General features: G+C 39.2%; 1 protein-coding gene across 1 annotated transcript; it reads left to right on the top strand.

Annotated features, from left to right (window-relative positions):
• The first annotated feature begins 3,646 nt into the window (after window positions 1-3,646).
• Window positions 3,647-11,506, top strand: pmela (premelanosome protein a). Its single transcript, XM_034139275.1, has 12 exons — window positions 3,647-3,751; window positions 5,206-5,301; window positions 5,402-5,548; window positions 6,148-6,279; window positions 7,047-7,208; window positions 7,345-7,629; window positions 7,882-8,946; window positions 9,036-9,197; window positions 9,315-9,417; window positions 9,807-10,012; window positions 10,099-10,189; window positions 10,957-11,506. The coding sequence occupies exons 1-12, from the start codon at window positions 3,694-3,696 to the stop codon at window positions 11,105-11,107; spliced, it is 2,658 nt and encodes an 885-aa protein (XP_033995166.1). The 5' UTR covers window positions 3,647-3,693; the 3' UTR covers window positions 11,108-11,506.
• The last annotated feature ends 1,911 nt before the right edge of the window (window positions 11,507-13,417 follow it).

Here is a 13,417-nt window from a genome sequence, read left to right as displayed (position 1 = left end):
AAACACATTAAAGCATAATTATAAACATGATATATCTGAAATGGTCCAATCTGCATAATGAGTACTTTTACATTTGGTACTCTGAGTATATTTTGATGCTAATACTTTTCTACTTTTACTTGAGTAACATTTTGACTGCAGGGCTTTTACTTGTAAAAACAAAAGAGTATTCCTACACTCTGGTACTTCTACTTTTACTCAAAGTACTTTCCTCTGCATTTATGATGTATTTGTTTTACCAGAAATGACAACATGTTGCAACCATGTCACACCTGTGTTTGGGGCTCAAGATTGTCCTGATAAAAAATAGGATATTTTCACCTTTCACCTCACGTGTTTCCCTCTGATCATGCGTTATTCAATAGCAGACTTCGCCTCCAGGGCTCAGATTAACCATGCAGACCCTCAGAGCTGCTGGGCCTCTCTGAAACCCCCCAGGGCCAAGTGCAACAAAGATCCTCAGTCAGAATCAAACTCACATGTAACAACAGAAAAAGCACAAGTGTAAACAATAAAAATAATTATTGCAGAATTCCCTTTAGCTGCTTCAGTGTCAGGTTCCTGGGGTTGTGCATGCTGGTTCACTGTCACAATGTAATTCATTACAGGGACACGCGAACAAACAAAGCCATCATTAATGTATTTAGGTCACACCTGTGCTTTCCTGCTATTACAACCTAAAATGTGTGCTGTCCAAACGGCCTTTATTCATCTGAAATATGTAGCAGGATTGGTCATGAGGCATTGGATGTCATCTGTTTCTGCAGGAAGAAACAGCCTTTGTTAGAAGCTCATACAGCACTGCACATGATCAAAGCCCAGAGGCTGGACATGTATCCACACAGCAGCTTAATATGTGAAGTGTTGCCTTATTATGTTATGATTGAGGTTATTAGATGTGAGTTAAAGGCATTCAATGCTGCTATATACTACCTGTGTATAAATGTATGTTGGTTTCTTTGACAGTTTGGTCTAACTTACTTTTATTACAGAGATAATGTTACCAGTTTTCTCTATGGCTGCTAGTGCACATCCTAAAATGTTGGTTACTTAGTTAAGACAACCTTTGTGTGGACATTGATAATCAGGTGACAGGTTCCTTTTCTGAGGATTTATAACGCCAGATTTTGTTCTGATATAAATTGTGTTTATTACTGTAAGCTCTGCTTTGTGTTTGCACAAATGGGCAATTTATTTGTCATTTTAGAGTGCTGGTGTTCCTTGCGATGAGAACAAATAAATGGCCTTCAGAATAGAAATCATGATCACTGAGTAAAATGAGGGAGTTTTGTTTTATGCTTTGTGAAGGCATTGGATGACTGCTATGTTTGTTGTGTTCGTGAACTTATTTTCCTGTCTCGTCTGATTTTGTATTGGCATTTCACAAACTAGACGGCCTTATTGATCTGCCTTTGGCCAATAATAAAACACAATCCCCATTTTCTGCAATTAATGTTTAAAAACACAAAAGCGTGTCAGTGTGGGTGACTCCAGGTTGCAAAGGCTCTGTGTTTAAATAATTTAGGGCATCCAAGCTTGATTTTGGCCCAAATATTACATTTGATGCCCTTCCATTGCTTGTAACATTTCTTTAAGGCTATTGCACAAAGGCTAACCATTTGATTTTGGTTCATTGTGAAGAAAACTACTAAAAACTAAATTGCAGTCAAATTCAACCAGTACACATCAAGAAGTATTCCTATAAATTGATCGGTTGAAAAAATCAATGATATTACATTTTTTACCAATTACTTCCCAAATCTGGAAAAACAACTCTTTAATTCTGTATTACCAGTTAGTTAATAGTTCTATACTTTCCCAGGAACAATGTTATTAACATACTAAATAAACAAAGACTAATGAGCAAAAAGACTAACAGCCAACTATTTGTGGTATGTTGAGTCAGGTGCTCTGTGGGAAGGATTTATTCCTCCTGCACTCTGCTGTTAGCACATGAGGGGTCACATGTAGTGCAGCCTGAGCAGACATGAGACAACAGCAGTGGGAAAACCACCAATCCCCTTTGTATTAGAAAACACACTGACGCCGTCTTAAGAGTCAAGCTTTATCTTTCTGTAGATATATATATGTATACATGTGCCTTATCTCTATAAGATATACATACATAACATGAGTGCTTAATGATTATTTAAAATTAGTTTATCAAAATGACTGCATACATTTAGTTACAATAATTCCAAAGAAAAAGGAACGGTTAAATATATTGGGAAAGAGACAAATAAAAGGTAGTCACTGTAAATGATTAAACATATAACTTACCTGTCCACTTTTTAAAAGAGAGTTTCATCCAATTCTCAAACTTTTTATTTTGTCATAAACCTCCCAAAATAATATATGTATTTCTTCTTTTGAGTAATTTACATTTTCTAAATCCTAAACATCCTTGTGTTGACTTTTGTTTTATTAAAATGAACTTGCTGATTGACAATGCTCAAGGCGGCCTCTTCTGTAGCAACTACACTTTATTTATTATTTTACTTTCAATGTTTGTTAATTTTGACAAATATACAAGTCTACAACATCTCTCTGCTTCATAGTAGAATGATTAAACTGTGTTTTTCTACAAATTTAAATGAAGCTTTTTCAGCTCTGCAGAACATCAGAATAACATGAATCCTTTATTGTGATGTGTCAATGACACCTTCAAGATGTATTGATGTAACTTGCTTTGTGTTACTTAAATATGCCTTAAGTGGGATTCTTTATAAATGTTATTCATGTGTGGAGTATAAACAAGTGAGAAGAGAAAAGTATTTTTACTCAACAATGTTAACATTTAATATGGAAACATTTTACATTTCAAATCAGTTACAGGATCAAACCACTCTTTCCTTTAATGTACTCTTGTCTTCTTCTGAAAGAAACTTTGTGATGAGTAACATAAGCCGAGCACGGGTGTGTCTGTTTTACTGCAATCCCATATTCCTAGAGCTGCAGCAGCCTGAGGTGGACAGCAGGATGCGGAGGAATGGTTGAGGAAATAAAAGGATGCTATTGATTTCCCACCCACCCACTCCTCTTGTGACGCTCTTATACACATAGCTCCAAGGTCATACGTCAAAAACACACATGACTCGAGCCTTGCTTACAGCTCTCACCGTCGGTCCTTTTTGTTCTGCACGTACAACATTTTCATTCACACCGTGCAAAAAGCATTCATTGATTTTCCATTATTACACTCAGAAAATGTTGTACTGCTTGAGGGATATCTGTTACTTTGGGTTCATGTCAATTATCTTCTTTCACTATATCAATTTGTTTGCATTAAGCAACTGTACAATTTCACATTTATCATGGGTAGAAATTGTAATTCACCTTGAACGCGATTCACACAAAAAACACACATTACAGATTAAGCAAAAAAAGTGTATGCTCAGATACAGAAAATAAAGTGTACTAAAACAGATGATAATGTCAAATTTGTGAGTAACACATCAATTCTCCAACAAAACAAAAGTTATCAAAACAGTACTTATCTGTTCTTACCAAAGAGGGTGGTGCCAGTCTGGCTCCCCATGATGTCAGAGGTTACAGAGAAACGTTATGGTAATTCAGTTCTGAGGCCCTCTTAAAGAGAGGGAGAGGACATTTCTTAAGTCTCTCTGGAAGTTGTGTTGGGTTCAGGACTGCAGGGTGAGGCTCAGAGAGAGGAGACAGACGACCAGATTCAGGATGAGGACTCTGTCACTGGTGCTGCTGGTTTCAGCTTTTACATTTGCCACTGCAACAAGTGAGTACATCTCTTTCCCATGTCATTTTATTTCCCTAGTGCCACTTCATTGAACATTTCTATCTAAATTAACAAAAAAATAACAACATTAAGAGAAACGGCATAGTTTTGTTCTGTTTACCATCATAGTTTCTCTGACTGTGTTCAAATATACACACCAAGCAAAGCCTTGTTTGTGGAGAGTTACTTGGCGATAAACCTGATTCTGATGCAGTAGAATTACCTTTGAGCACAATTCCTCTCTTTCTTTTTCTTCACCTTTCATAGAACTAAATGTGCTGTAGTTTCATGCAATAATAGTAAATAAAGTAAAAATAAAACCATAAAAACAGTAAAAGAGACAAAACAAAGTTTGAAAACGAAGTCTAAATTAATTGAGTTGTTGCTGTGTCTGATGTAAGACCATATCTCAAACACAATTCAGCACCAGGGAAAGCGGAACATTTTAATTAAATCTAACCAAAACATCCTGCGTTCCCATCAATTACACACTAGAATATCTCTTTGTTTGGACTGTGAATCAAAGAGCAAATACATTGACTCAACATTTCACGCTCATTTTATGCTGTCTGGGTTGTGAGGAAAGATGTGCAAACTTTTACATACCAATATCACGCTGGTTTTTATGCCTATTTATATTTAGTACTGCAGGCTTTAAATATATTTAAAAGTGTCTGCTTTGATTAAAAAACATAGTTCATTAACCACTTTTCTTTTCACACTAATACTTAAAAAAAAAATGCGTTATGCTATTGGGTTGTACTTTGTAGTTTAATGCAAAACATTTACAGACACACACACACACACACACACACACACACACACACACGCACGCACACGCACACACACACACACACACACACACACACACACACACACACACACACACACACACACACACACACACACACACACACATCACAAGCTAAGGAAAACCGCAGTGAGCCAGTTGTCTGGGATCCCTCATTCCTCTCTGGGATTACTGGTGCTGCTGCTCAGCTGATAGTCACATGAAAGGGATTGAGGGGGATTGAGGGGGATTGCAGGTCGTGTGACTCCCACCACCAATAACCCCGACACCCCCCACCCCTCCTCCAAACACACAGACCTGCTCGTTACATAAGCATCATGAATAAAACCTGCTTATTCTCTATATCTTTCTATCATTTGTGTTGGTTGTTGATGATATTTAAGAGAATAATAACATTTTTAATTGAACTTTATTTTACATTTTTATTTGCACAGAGTTCAATTAGTATTAAGCCATTTGTTGGTACAGTTACCTACTGAAACTACTGGACAGTTTGGAAATCATGTTCCTCAATGAGTGATAATCTTTAGCTGGCATGTACATTTTCTGGGTTGTATCTTATATAAACATTTCTTTTTTTAGTTTTGCTTAGAGTAGCTTTGCTGGCCTCTTTTCCTGAAAGAGTTTGTGATACTTCTTCCAGAGCCTAGAAGTCAGTTCACGCGTTACCGCTCATGGAACTCGCGGATGTATCCGGTGTGGAAAGATGGAGACCCGAGGTTCAGGAACTGTTGGTTTGGTGAGGCCTTTTTCCTTTATTTCTCAAAACAGAAATGTTGCAACATTTTCTCTGCCATCCCATCTAAAGATGATACATTGTATGTAATCCTAATTTCCAGGTGGTGATGTAACTTTTGAACTGAAAAACGATGCACCCACTCTGACTGGAGCACGAGCAACCTTCAACATTAATCTGAACTTCCCACCAAACCAGACCATGCTCTCTGACGGGCAGGTGGTCTGGGCGCAAAACTGCACCATCAATGGTAAGAAAAACCCATTCCAGCTAGAAACTAATTGTGATATAATAATTGTAATATTTTAATTCATGCTCAAAACCACAAGATCATTTTAACAGAGATTTCAAACATAGATCATGTCATGAAACGTTTCGACATGGTGTTTTCTAGAGAGATTTCATTCTTTTTGGTCTTTTCACATTTAGAAATTGGTCTGATTTCTTTCAGCTAGGGGATACTTGATTTTTAAAAAGCGGCGACATATTAGCTTATAGATCGAAACTAATTTTTGTTATATGAAATATATTGTTAAAATATACAAATTGAGCATTATATAATGTAAACGTTTGTGTAAGAAAGCACCTCAATGTGAAGGGTTAAGTAAGTGTAATCCTCTATAGTGTCTTGCCTTAAATAATTAATGTTTTCTGTGAATGGCTATTGTCAATTAATCCTAGCCATAAAGCAAAGTGATTTTGAAGCTGTATTTCATTCAGATAAAAAAAAAGATAACTCCCTCTCCCAACTAATATTCCCCCTGTGTTGACTCATGTTGACATGCAGTGTTATAGATGATCATGCCTCTTATATTATTGATTATGTATCTATGACCTAATCTTTTTCAGGACGAGAGTACCAGGAGGGTCAGCCTGTCTATCCGGACCAGGACACCCAGACCACCGGAGTTTTCCCTGACGGCACACCTTTCAGGAGTCAAAACAAGAAGCCCCACTATGTGTTTGTGTGGAAGACATGGGGTAAATATATTCATTTTATAATATTAAGTCTGTTAAGAACCAAGGCTGCACTTTAGCTGTAATTTATGCCGCAGTAGGACATCCCAAACTTTCAAATGAAGCTATAACTACATCACATTAACATGTAAATGATCCATAGAGACAAAGAGCAGACAATAAAAGGGCTGTAAAGCATACAGGGGATGTTTCTGCTCCAGGCAGGGAATTTAAATTCAAACATTTGCCCCGGGTCTTACTCGTACAAAGCCTTGTCTGTGCTTATCTCTGACATCACCTTTACATTAGAAAACAAAACCTTAAAAAACAGTTTTCAAAGGAATTACTTTTGTTAACTTATGCAGGATTTAATTAGTATCATCTTCATTTTTGCACAGTAGCTTCAGTTTATCATTTTTACTGTAGATCACCAGGCTTACCTGTTTTGGTAAACATGTTATGAAGTTTAACTTTATTCATTCAGTCAATAGCAGAGCTCCTAATCGACTAAGAAGAGGCCAACTTGTTCACAAATTTGATTAAAATCTTTCAAGTATTTTGTCATACAAAAAGTATTATCCTCAGCAGAATAAAAAAATTAACAACTAAAATATAATCTGTTGGTCTTTCACAACAAATGAAAAACAGGCCTTTTTTGTGTCCGTTAAAATAGCCTCTCATGTACTCCTGATGAAAGTGACATCTGGAATGTCTCCAAAATGTGTGAATTTAATAAATGTTGTCACGATGAACGGACCACTCTGAGTAATCACAATGTTCCTCTATCCAAGGGCGTTACTGGCAGGTGGCAGATGGACCGTCCTCCTCCCTCTCTATCGGCACCGACAACGTCCCCCTGGGCTCGTACAACATGGAGGTTATCATCTATCACTGCCGTGGCAAAGACAAGTTCATCCCTCTCGGCTATGCCTCCACGTACTTCGCCATCACAGGTGACCTATCGTACAATTTAAAACTACACTTGATAACAAATATTCTACAACATCATTTTTTCTTTATTCATCATTACGTTTCTGTTATTGAAGTCGATAATAAAGAGTTGTTCTACATCTTTTACTCCGTCATTAGATCAGATTCCCTTCACCATCTCACTTGCCCAAATCAATGATGTAAACCAGAACGACCAGAACTTCATCCAGAACCGAGCCATTGCCTTCACTGTCAAGCTCCATGACCCCAGTCAGTACCTCAACAGCGCCGACGTCAGCTTCAGCTGGGACTTTGGTGACAGCACCGGTACTCTGATCTCCAGAGAGCTCACTGTCACACACACATATCTCGCAGTCGGGACCTTCAAACCTCAGGTGGTCCTGATGGCAAGCATCTCCAATGGCTGCGGATCCCCCACTGCTGGTGAGATTTAACTAATGATTACCTTTTTATCTTCCAGGAATACATACTCTATGTACAGAAGTATGACATACATTTTTGCTTAGTTGTTTTAAAGGGGATATATTATGCTAATGTTCAGCTTTGTACTTTAATTGAAAACTCAATGGGTATTTCACATTATTTGGGATAATAGGCACTCCAGATACACAAACGTATGTGCACAAGCAGTAAACATGTTTTAATGATATGTTCTGCTCTAAATGTTTCTTTCAGTTGTTCCTATTGATGCCTCTGCGATACCAGCAGTAGTTGTGGTGCCCTCCACCGCTGAAGCTGTCCCAGCAGTAACAGCAGAGGGAGGAGATGTGATTGCTCTTGATGTTCCTGCCTCTGTGCAGCCAGCTGAAGCAGCAGAGGGAGATGCAGTCGCTGATACAGACGCAGAAGCAGTGGAGGTTGCCTCAGTTGCACCTGCAGTTGACGCAGCAGTCCTTCCAGAGGACACTGCTGCCGCTGCTGCAGAAGCAGATGTTGCAGCTGAAGATGCAGAAGCAGCAGGTGAGGTGGCTACTGTAGCCCCTGTCGCACCTGCAGCTGAAGAGACAGCAGCTGCTGTAGATGCCGATGCAGCTGCTGCCGATGCAGTTGTTGCAGATGCAGTTGTTGCAGATGCAAATGCAGTTGTTGTAGATGCCGATGCAGTTGTTGCAGATGCAGATGCAGTTGTTGCAGATGCAGATGCAGCTGTTGCAGATGAAACAGCAGTGTTAACAGACGCAACTGAAGAAGATGCGGCTCTGATCAACGCTGCTGCTTCAGTTGCACCTGTTGCAGAGGGAGAAGAAGCTGCAGTGGACGCTGCTGCCGCTGTTACTGTTGCTCCTGCAACAGAAGTAGTTGAGCAGGAAGCTGACGTTGTGGCTGCTGCGGTTGATGCTGATGTTGCTGTTGCTGCTGCTACTGAGGCTACTCTGGCTGTAGATGCTGCTATCGATGCTGCTACTGAGGCTACTCTGGCTGTAGATGCTGCTATCGATGCTGCTACTGAGGCTACTGTTGCTGTAGATGCTGCTACCGATGCTGCTGCTGTAGATGTTGCTGCTGAGGCGACTGTTGCTGCCGATGTCGTTGTTGCTGTCGATGCTGCTGTTGTTGATGATGCCGCTGTTATTGCTGCCGCAGACGTTGTTGCAGCTGAAACAGAAGCCCCTGCTGATAATGTTGTAGCTCCTGCTGCCACTGAGACCCCAATTGTAGAAGAGGCAGCACCAGCTGCTGATACTGAGGCTGAAGTACAGGCAACTGAGAACGAAGTTGCAGCTACTGCAGCTCCTGCAGGTGAGTGTTTACTACAAACTAATATTACTTGACAAAAAATGTAAAAATCATTATTTTAACAATGATAACATTTCTAATGCAAACAGCAGGTGATGAAGCGGCTGTTGCAGCTGAAGCTGAGGTTCAAGCAGAGGCGGAAATAGATCCAGCACTGGTTCCCATCATTTTGGCTAAGAGACAAGCACCAGAGCTGACAGAAGACTGCACGGTCTACCGTTATGGCTCCCTCGCCACATCTGTAGAGGTTATCCGTAAGTCAATATAGTTTTTTAACCATGACACTTTGAACCTCAACATATAATATTCTGCTTTACACAGCATGATTTAATCATTTTATATCTCTCTTTCCAACATTTTCAACTCTGCAGAGGGTATTGAAAGTGTAGAGATTGTACAGATGACCAACGTGGTAGCAATGGCGACCGAGTTGGATCAGAACGCTGTGGACATCACCATCTCCTGCCAGGGAAGGTGAGCAGTAACATTATCATCTCTATACAGAGTGCTACTGAAATGAGTGCTAAAACACAGACATTTGTCAGGCTGTATGCACATCCTGTTTCCTAGTCTCGAGATTTTTACGTATTTTTCTATGACATAAATTATGTCAGTAAATAAAGGTTGTCGGGGCAATTAAACATCATCAGGCCAAACACAAGAAAGCTCCTTTACTCAGTGCTGGTTGCGTGAGGACATGCAAACAGTGGTGTAGTTGTTTATAGCCTTATGTTTGCTTGTTTTCACCAATTGGATTTCAACACATGAACACCACGATTGCATTGAGACACCTTTATAAATAATAACCGCTTGTGAATATTCTCCCTTACTATGTCAACACATTTTCGTTCTTCTTCTTTAAGCCTGCCAAGTGAGGTCTGCACAGTGATTTCAGACGCGGACTGCATCACACCAGTGGAAACAATCTGTACTGCAGCTACTCCCTCTCCAGACTGTCAAATGATTCTTCGTCAGTTCTTCAATGACTCAGGAATATTTTGCATCAATGTCTCATTGACCAATGATGTCAGTCTTGCTGTTGCAAGTGCTAGAGTCAGTGTAATAGTAGGTGGGTGAAAGTAACATTTTCATTTATAACCACTATACTCAATATCTAGATTATTTTCTTATTGGTATGATATGCTTCTATTTCAGCATCCAGTGGTTCCCCAGCTGGAACCGCAGCCACAGTCGTGGGGGTCATGGTTCTCGCCTGTGTTGTCTGTTGTATTGGTTTGATGTACAGGTGAGGAGCTCATTTTCAACTTCATTTTTACATTTGATATGAGGTCAGCATGACTAAAAATAGAACACTTCAAAAGTTTGATTAATGAAAGATAAGTTGCAAACAAAGACACTGTAATAATGGTCAATTGGTTGTCCTGGTTGCAGTGTGTAAAACAGCAAACCGTCAAAAAAATTCTCAGCACAATAAGTTTCATATTTTGACCCATTTTAAATGTTGGAAATTAAATTGTCACAGCAAAAAGAAACAGGTGATAACAGTATTGAGGGCTCACTTTAATTTTTCAGTAGCCATGTCAGTAGCCAACATGAATAATGTAAAAAATCTTAACAGCAAAATATGTAATAAGCAAGAGAAAGGTGTCCAGGGATAGATCCCTGTGGAACACCTAAACAAACAAGCTCCTGATCAGCCTGCTAACATGCTCACAATGTCAATGTTAGCATGCTGTTATTTTGCAGAGAATACATTTAAATATTTGACTTATAAACACAAGACGTAACACCTGGTACCGTGGACTTCTTTAAATGTAACCTTATTATAGTATATAATCCTGATGACACCTGAGAAAGTCGGGAACATGAATTTATTTCCACGATTTAAACATCTTGTTGAATTTTTATGTTTTTTGGTTCTTTTTGACATTTATGTCTTCATTTCAGGCCAGATAAACTATTTTGTTTCACTGGGGAAAACCACATTTTTTGTTTGTCTAATCATGGGTGAACTCTTCTCATCAGTCTTTCTGGCCTCATGTTTCTCAACAGGCGGTTCAAGCAGTACCAGCCACTCAGAGAAGACTCTGACAGTAATGGAGGAAGCTCTGCAGTAACATCAATGCCTTTGTTGTTGTGGAACCTGTTGAGTCGTCAGTCACCAGGAGAGAGTCGTCCACTTCTTCAGGGGAGGACTGTGTGAATATCATCATCATCATCAGCTCATGCTCTCAACATCTACACCAATGCTACAATATTGACTTTATAAACATAATACTGTAACTATAATGATATTGTAACTCCCGGTCAATGTAGTAAACCAGAATCAATAAAATGAGCCAGCCCCGTGTGCAACAATGTGTGTAGAAATAGAAAGGAGCAAAGTTTGTAATAAAGAAATGTCATAAGAATGTTGAAACATTTTTAGAGGAAAGTGATATTTATTTTGACCTACATTATTTTTTATCAATTGGCACTGATAGTTTATAGAAGCCATAACTTGTTCTTTTATTTGTGGCATACTTATACCAATTGGAAAATCAATGTTAACATATTTCAGTTCATTTTCTTGACAATGTAATTTAAATCATTTACATCACAAAACTTTATTATATTTGTTACCCTGAAGTGAATAAAGTTGAACTTTATCACCAACAAGTTTTTTTAGTCTCTCCATTCATTTGTATTCATTTGCATGTACAGTATGTTACACATGGGATTTTATGGGAACAGTTTAAGAGAAAAAGAAAGTAATTATCAATCAAACTGTATAGTGCTTCCAGAGACAAAAATATCTCTGTTGGTCGAGATAGATAGATAGAATAGAATTGGGAGGGATGAAACCCTCTTTAATGGTCTCACATGCAGAGCACACAGCGCACACAGCACACACAGTGAAATGTGGCCTCTGCATTTAACCCATCCTAGTACCAGGAGTCTAGTACTAGGAGCAGTGGGCAGCTATTGTACAGCACCCGGGGAGCAATGGGAGTGAGGGGGGAAGGGGGGTGTCCGGTGCCTTGCTCAAGGGCACCACGGCAGGGCAGGAGGTGAACTGGGACCTCTCCAAGTAGCAGTCCACACTCCATATTTTAGGTCTGGTCGGGGACTTGAACCGGCGACTCTGCAGCTCCCAGTCCAAGCCCCTACTGACTGAGCCACTGCCGGAGAGCAAAGTTAAGCTTAAAATGAGTTATAAATTGACATGCATTGATCAGATGGCGAGCAATAGAACTTAATGTGAACGCATATACCTTCCTATCTGTTGGATGTATGGCCAACTGTTTGTTAAAATATTAAGCTTAACTTTAAAAGGTGATACATTTTTGCACTGCCCCCAAGTGGCAAAAAACCTAATTAACAGATGCCGGTTTAACTTAATATTTAAACCAGGCTTTGAGCTTTAACCAGCATGTTAATTGTTTGGTTCAATCCTGTTTTTACCAGCTGAGGAACATTGCTAAACGTGGGCCCTTTGCACAGCTAAGTTGGAAATTATGACTCTCTTTACTTATTAATTTACGTCAGTCTTAACATGCTGTTATTATCTTTGCCCCTGCCTCAGCAAAACTTCCTTAAATCGCTACAAGATTTCCAAAATGCTGCAGCCAAACTTTTGCCCAAGCAGCGCAAGACTGATTTGTTAACATTTGCCTTTTCTTTGTTGTTTTAGAATTGTGTGTATTAGGATTGATGTCCGCATTTCCAGTCCGTTGCTTTGTCTCTTGCTTGCTATTTTATATTTAGTTGCTTAGCACTTAGCTCTTTAGTGCTTATGTGCTGTTTAAATAAAAGTTTTATTATCATAAAATAGTTAAATGAGTGAAATAGGATTCACATTTTAGACTACGTCACAAATAAAATAAAATTAGAAGTTAGAGATACACTTTTTTGGACAAAACACCATCACAAAGTTGAATATTTTAAAATCAACAAAAGATGCCTGTTTTGGCCTTCAGCAAACCACTGAATAAAAGATGTACAGGCATGTCAATAACGTTTTACAGGGGCTCATATGCATTCATGAAGTGGTGTGGTTACAGGAACACTGCAGCTGAGTGTGCTAAAGAAAATACTAGCGTTCTGCTCTCTGCTCAATTAAAGAGATTTATTATGATGTCGCAGGATACATCCATGCATTGAACTGGCAAAGAGCTGCCGGTGGTGACATACACATCATATGATACACTGCAGTGCCGGAAAAAGGCTGACGTCAATGCAGCAAAATCTTTAATGGAAGGGGGTACATGGCTTGGCTTACGCAGCAGAAACATAGATGTGCAGTGATAGGGAAGAGATGGTTTGCATTCAAGCCTCAAAGTAAAGGTGGAAAAGGTGCTATTATTCCTTAATGTGAGTTTGGCCAAATGTAACTTTTTGTCCAATTTCTGATGGCTTGAGCGTGGAAACATACGTCTGTGGAGAGTAAAATATGAGATAAAACAGGAGCATATCATCCACATTTATCCGCAAGACTTTTCGGGATATCAAGAGAAAACACCACTATTGGTGT

The sequence above is a fragment of the Trematomus bernacchii genome, unplaced genomic scaffold (genome assembly GCF_902827165.1).
Source record: "Trematomus bernacchii unplaced genomic scaffold, fTreBer1.1, whole genome shotgun sequence".
Classification (NCBI taxonomy): Eukaryota; Metazoa; Chordata; class Actinopteri; order Perciformes; family Nototheniidae; genus Trematomus; species Trematomus bernacchii.
The sequence above is the reverse complement of the archived record's forward strand: the minus strand, read 5'-3'. Positions and strand labels throughout refer to the sequence as shown.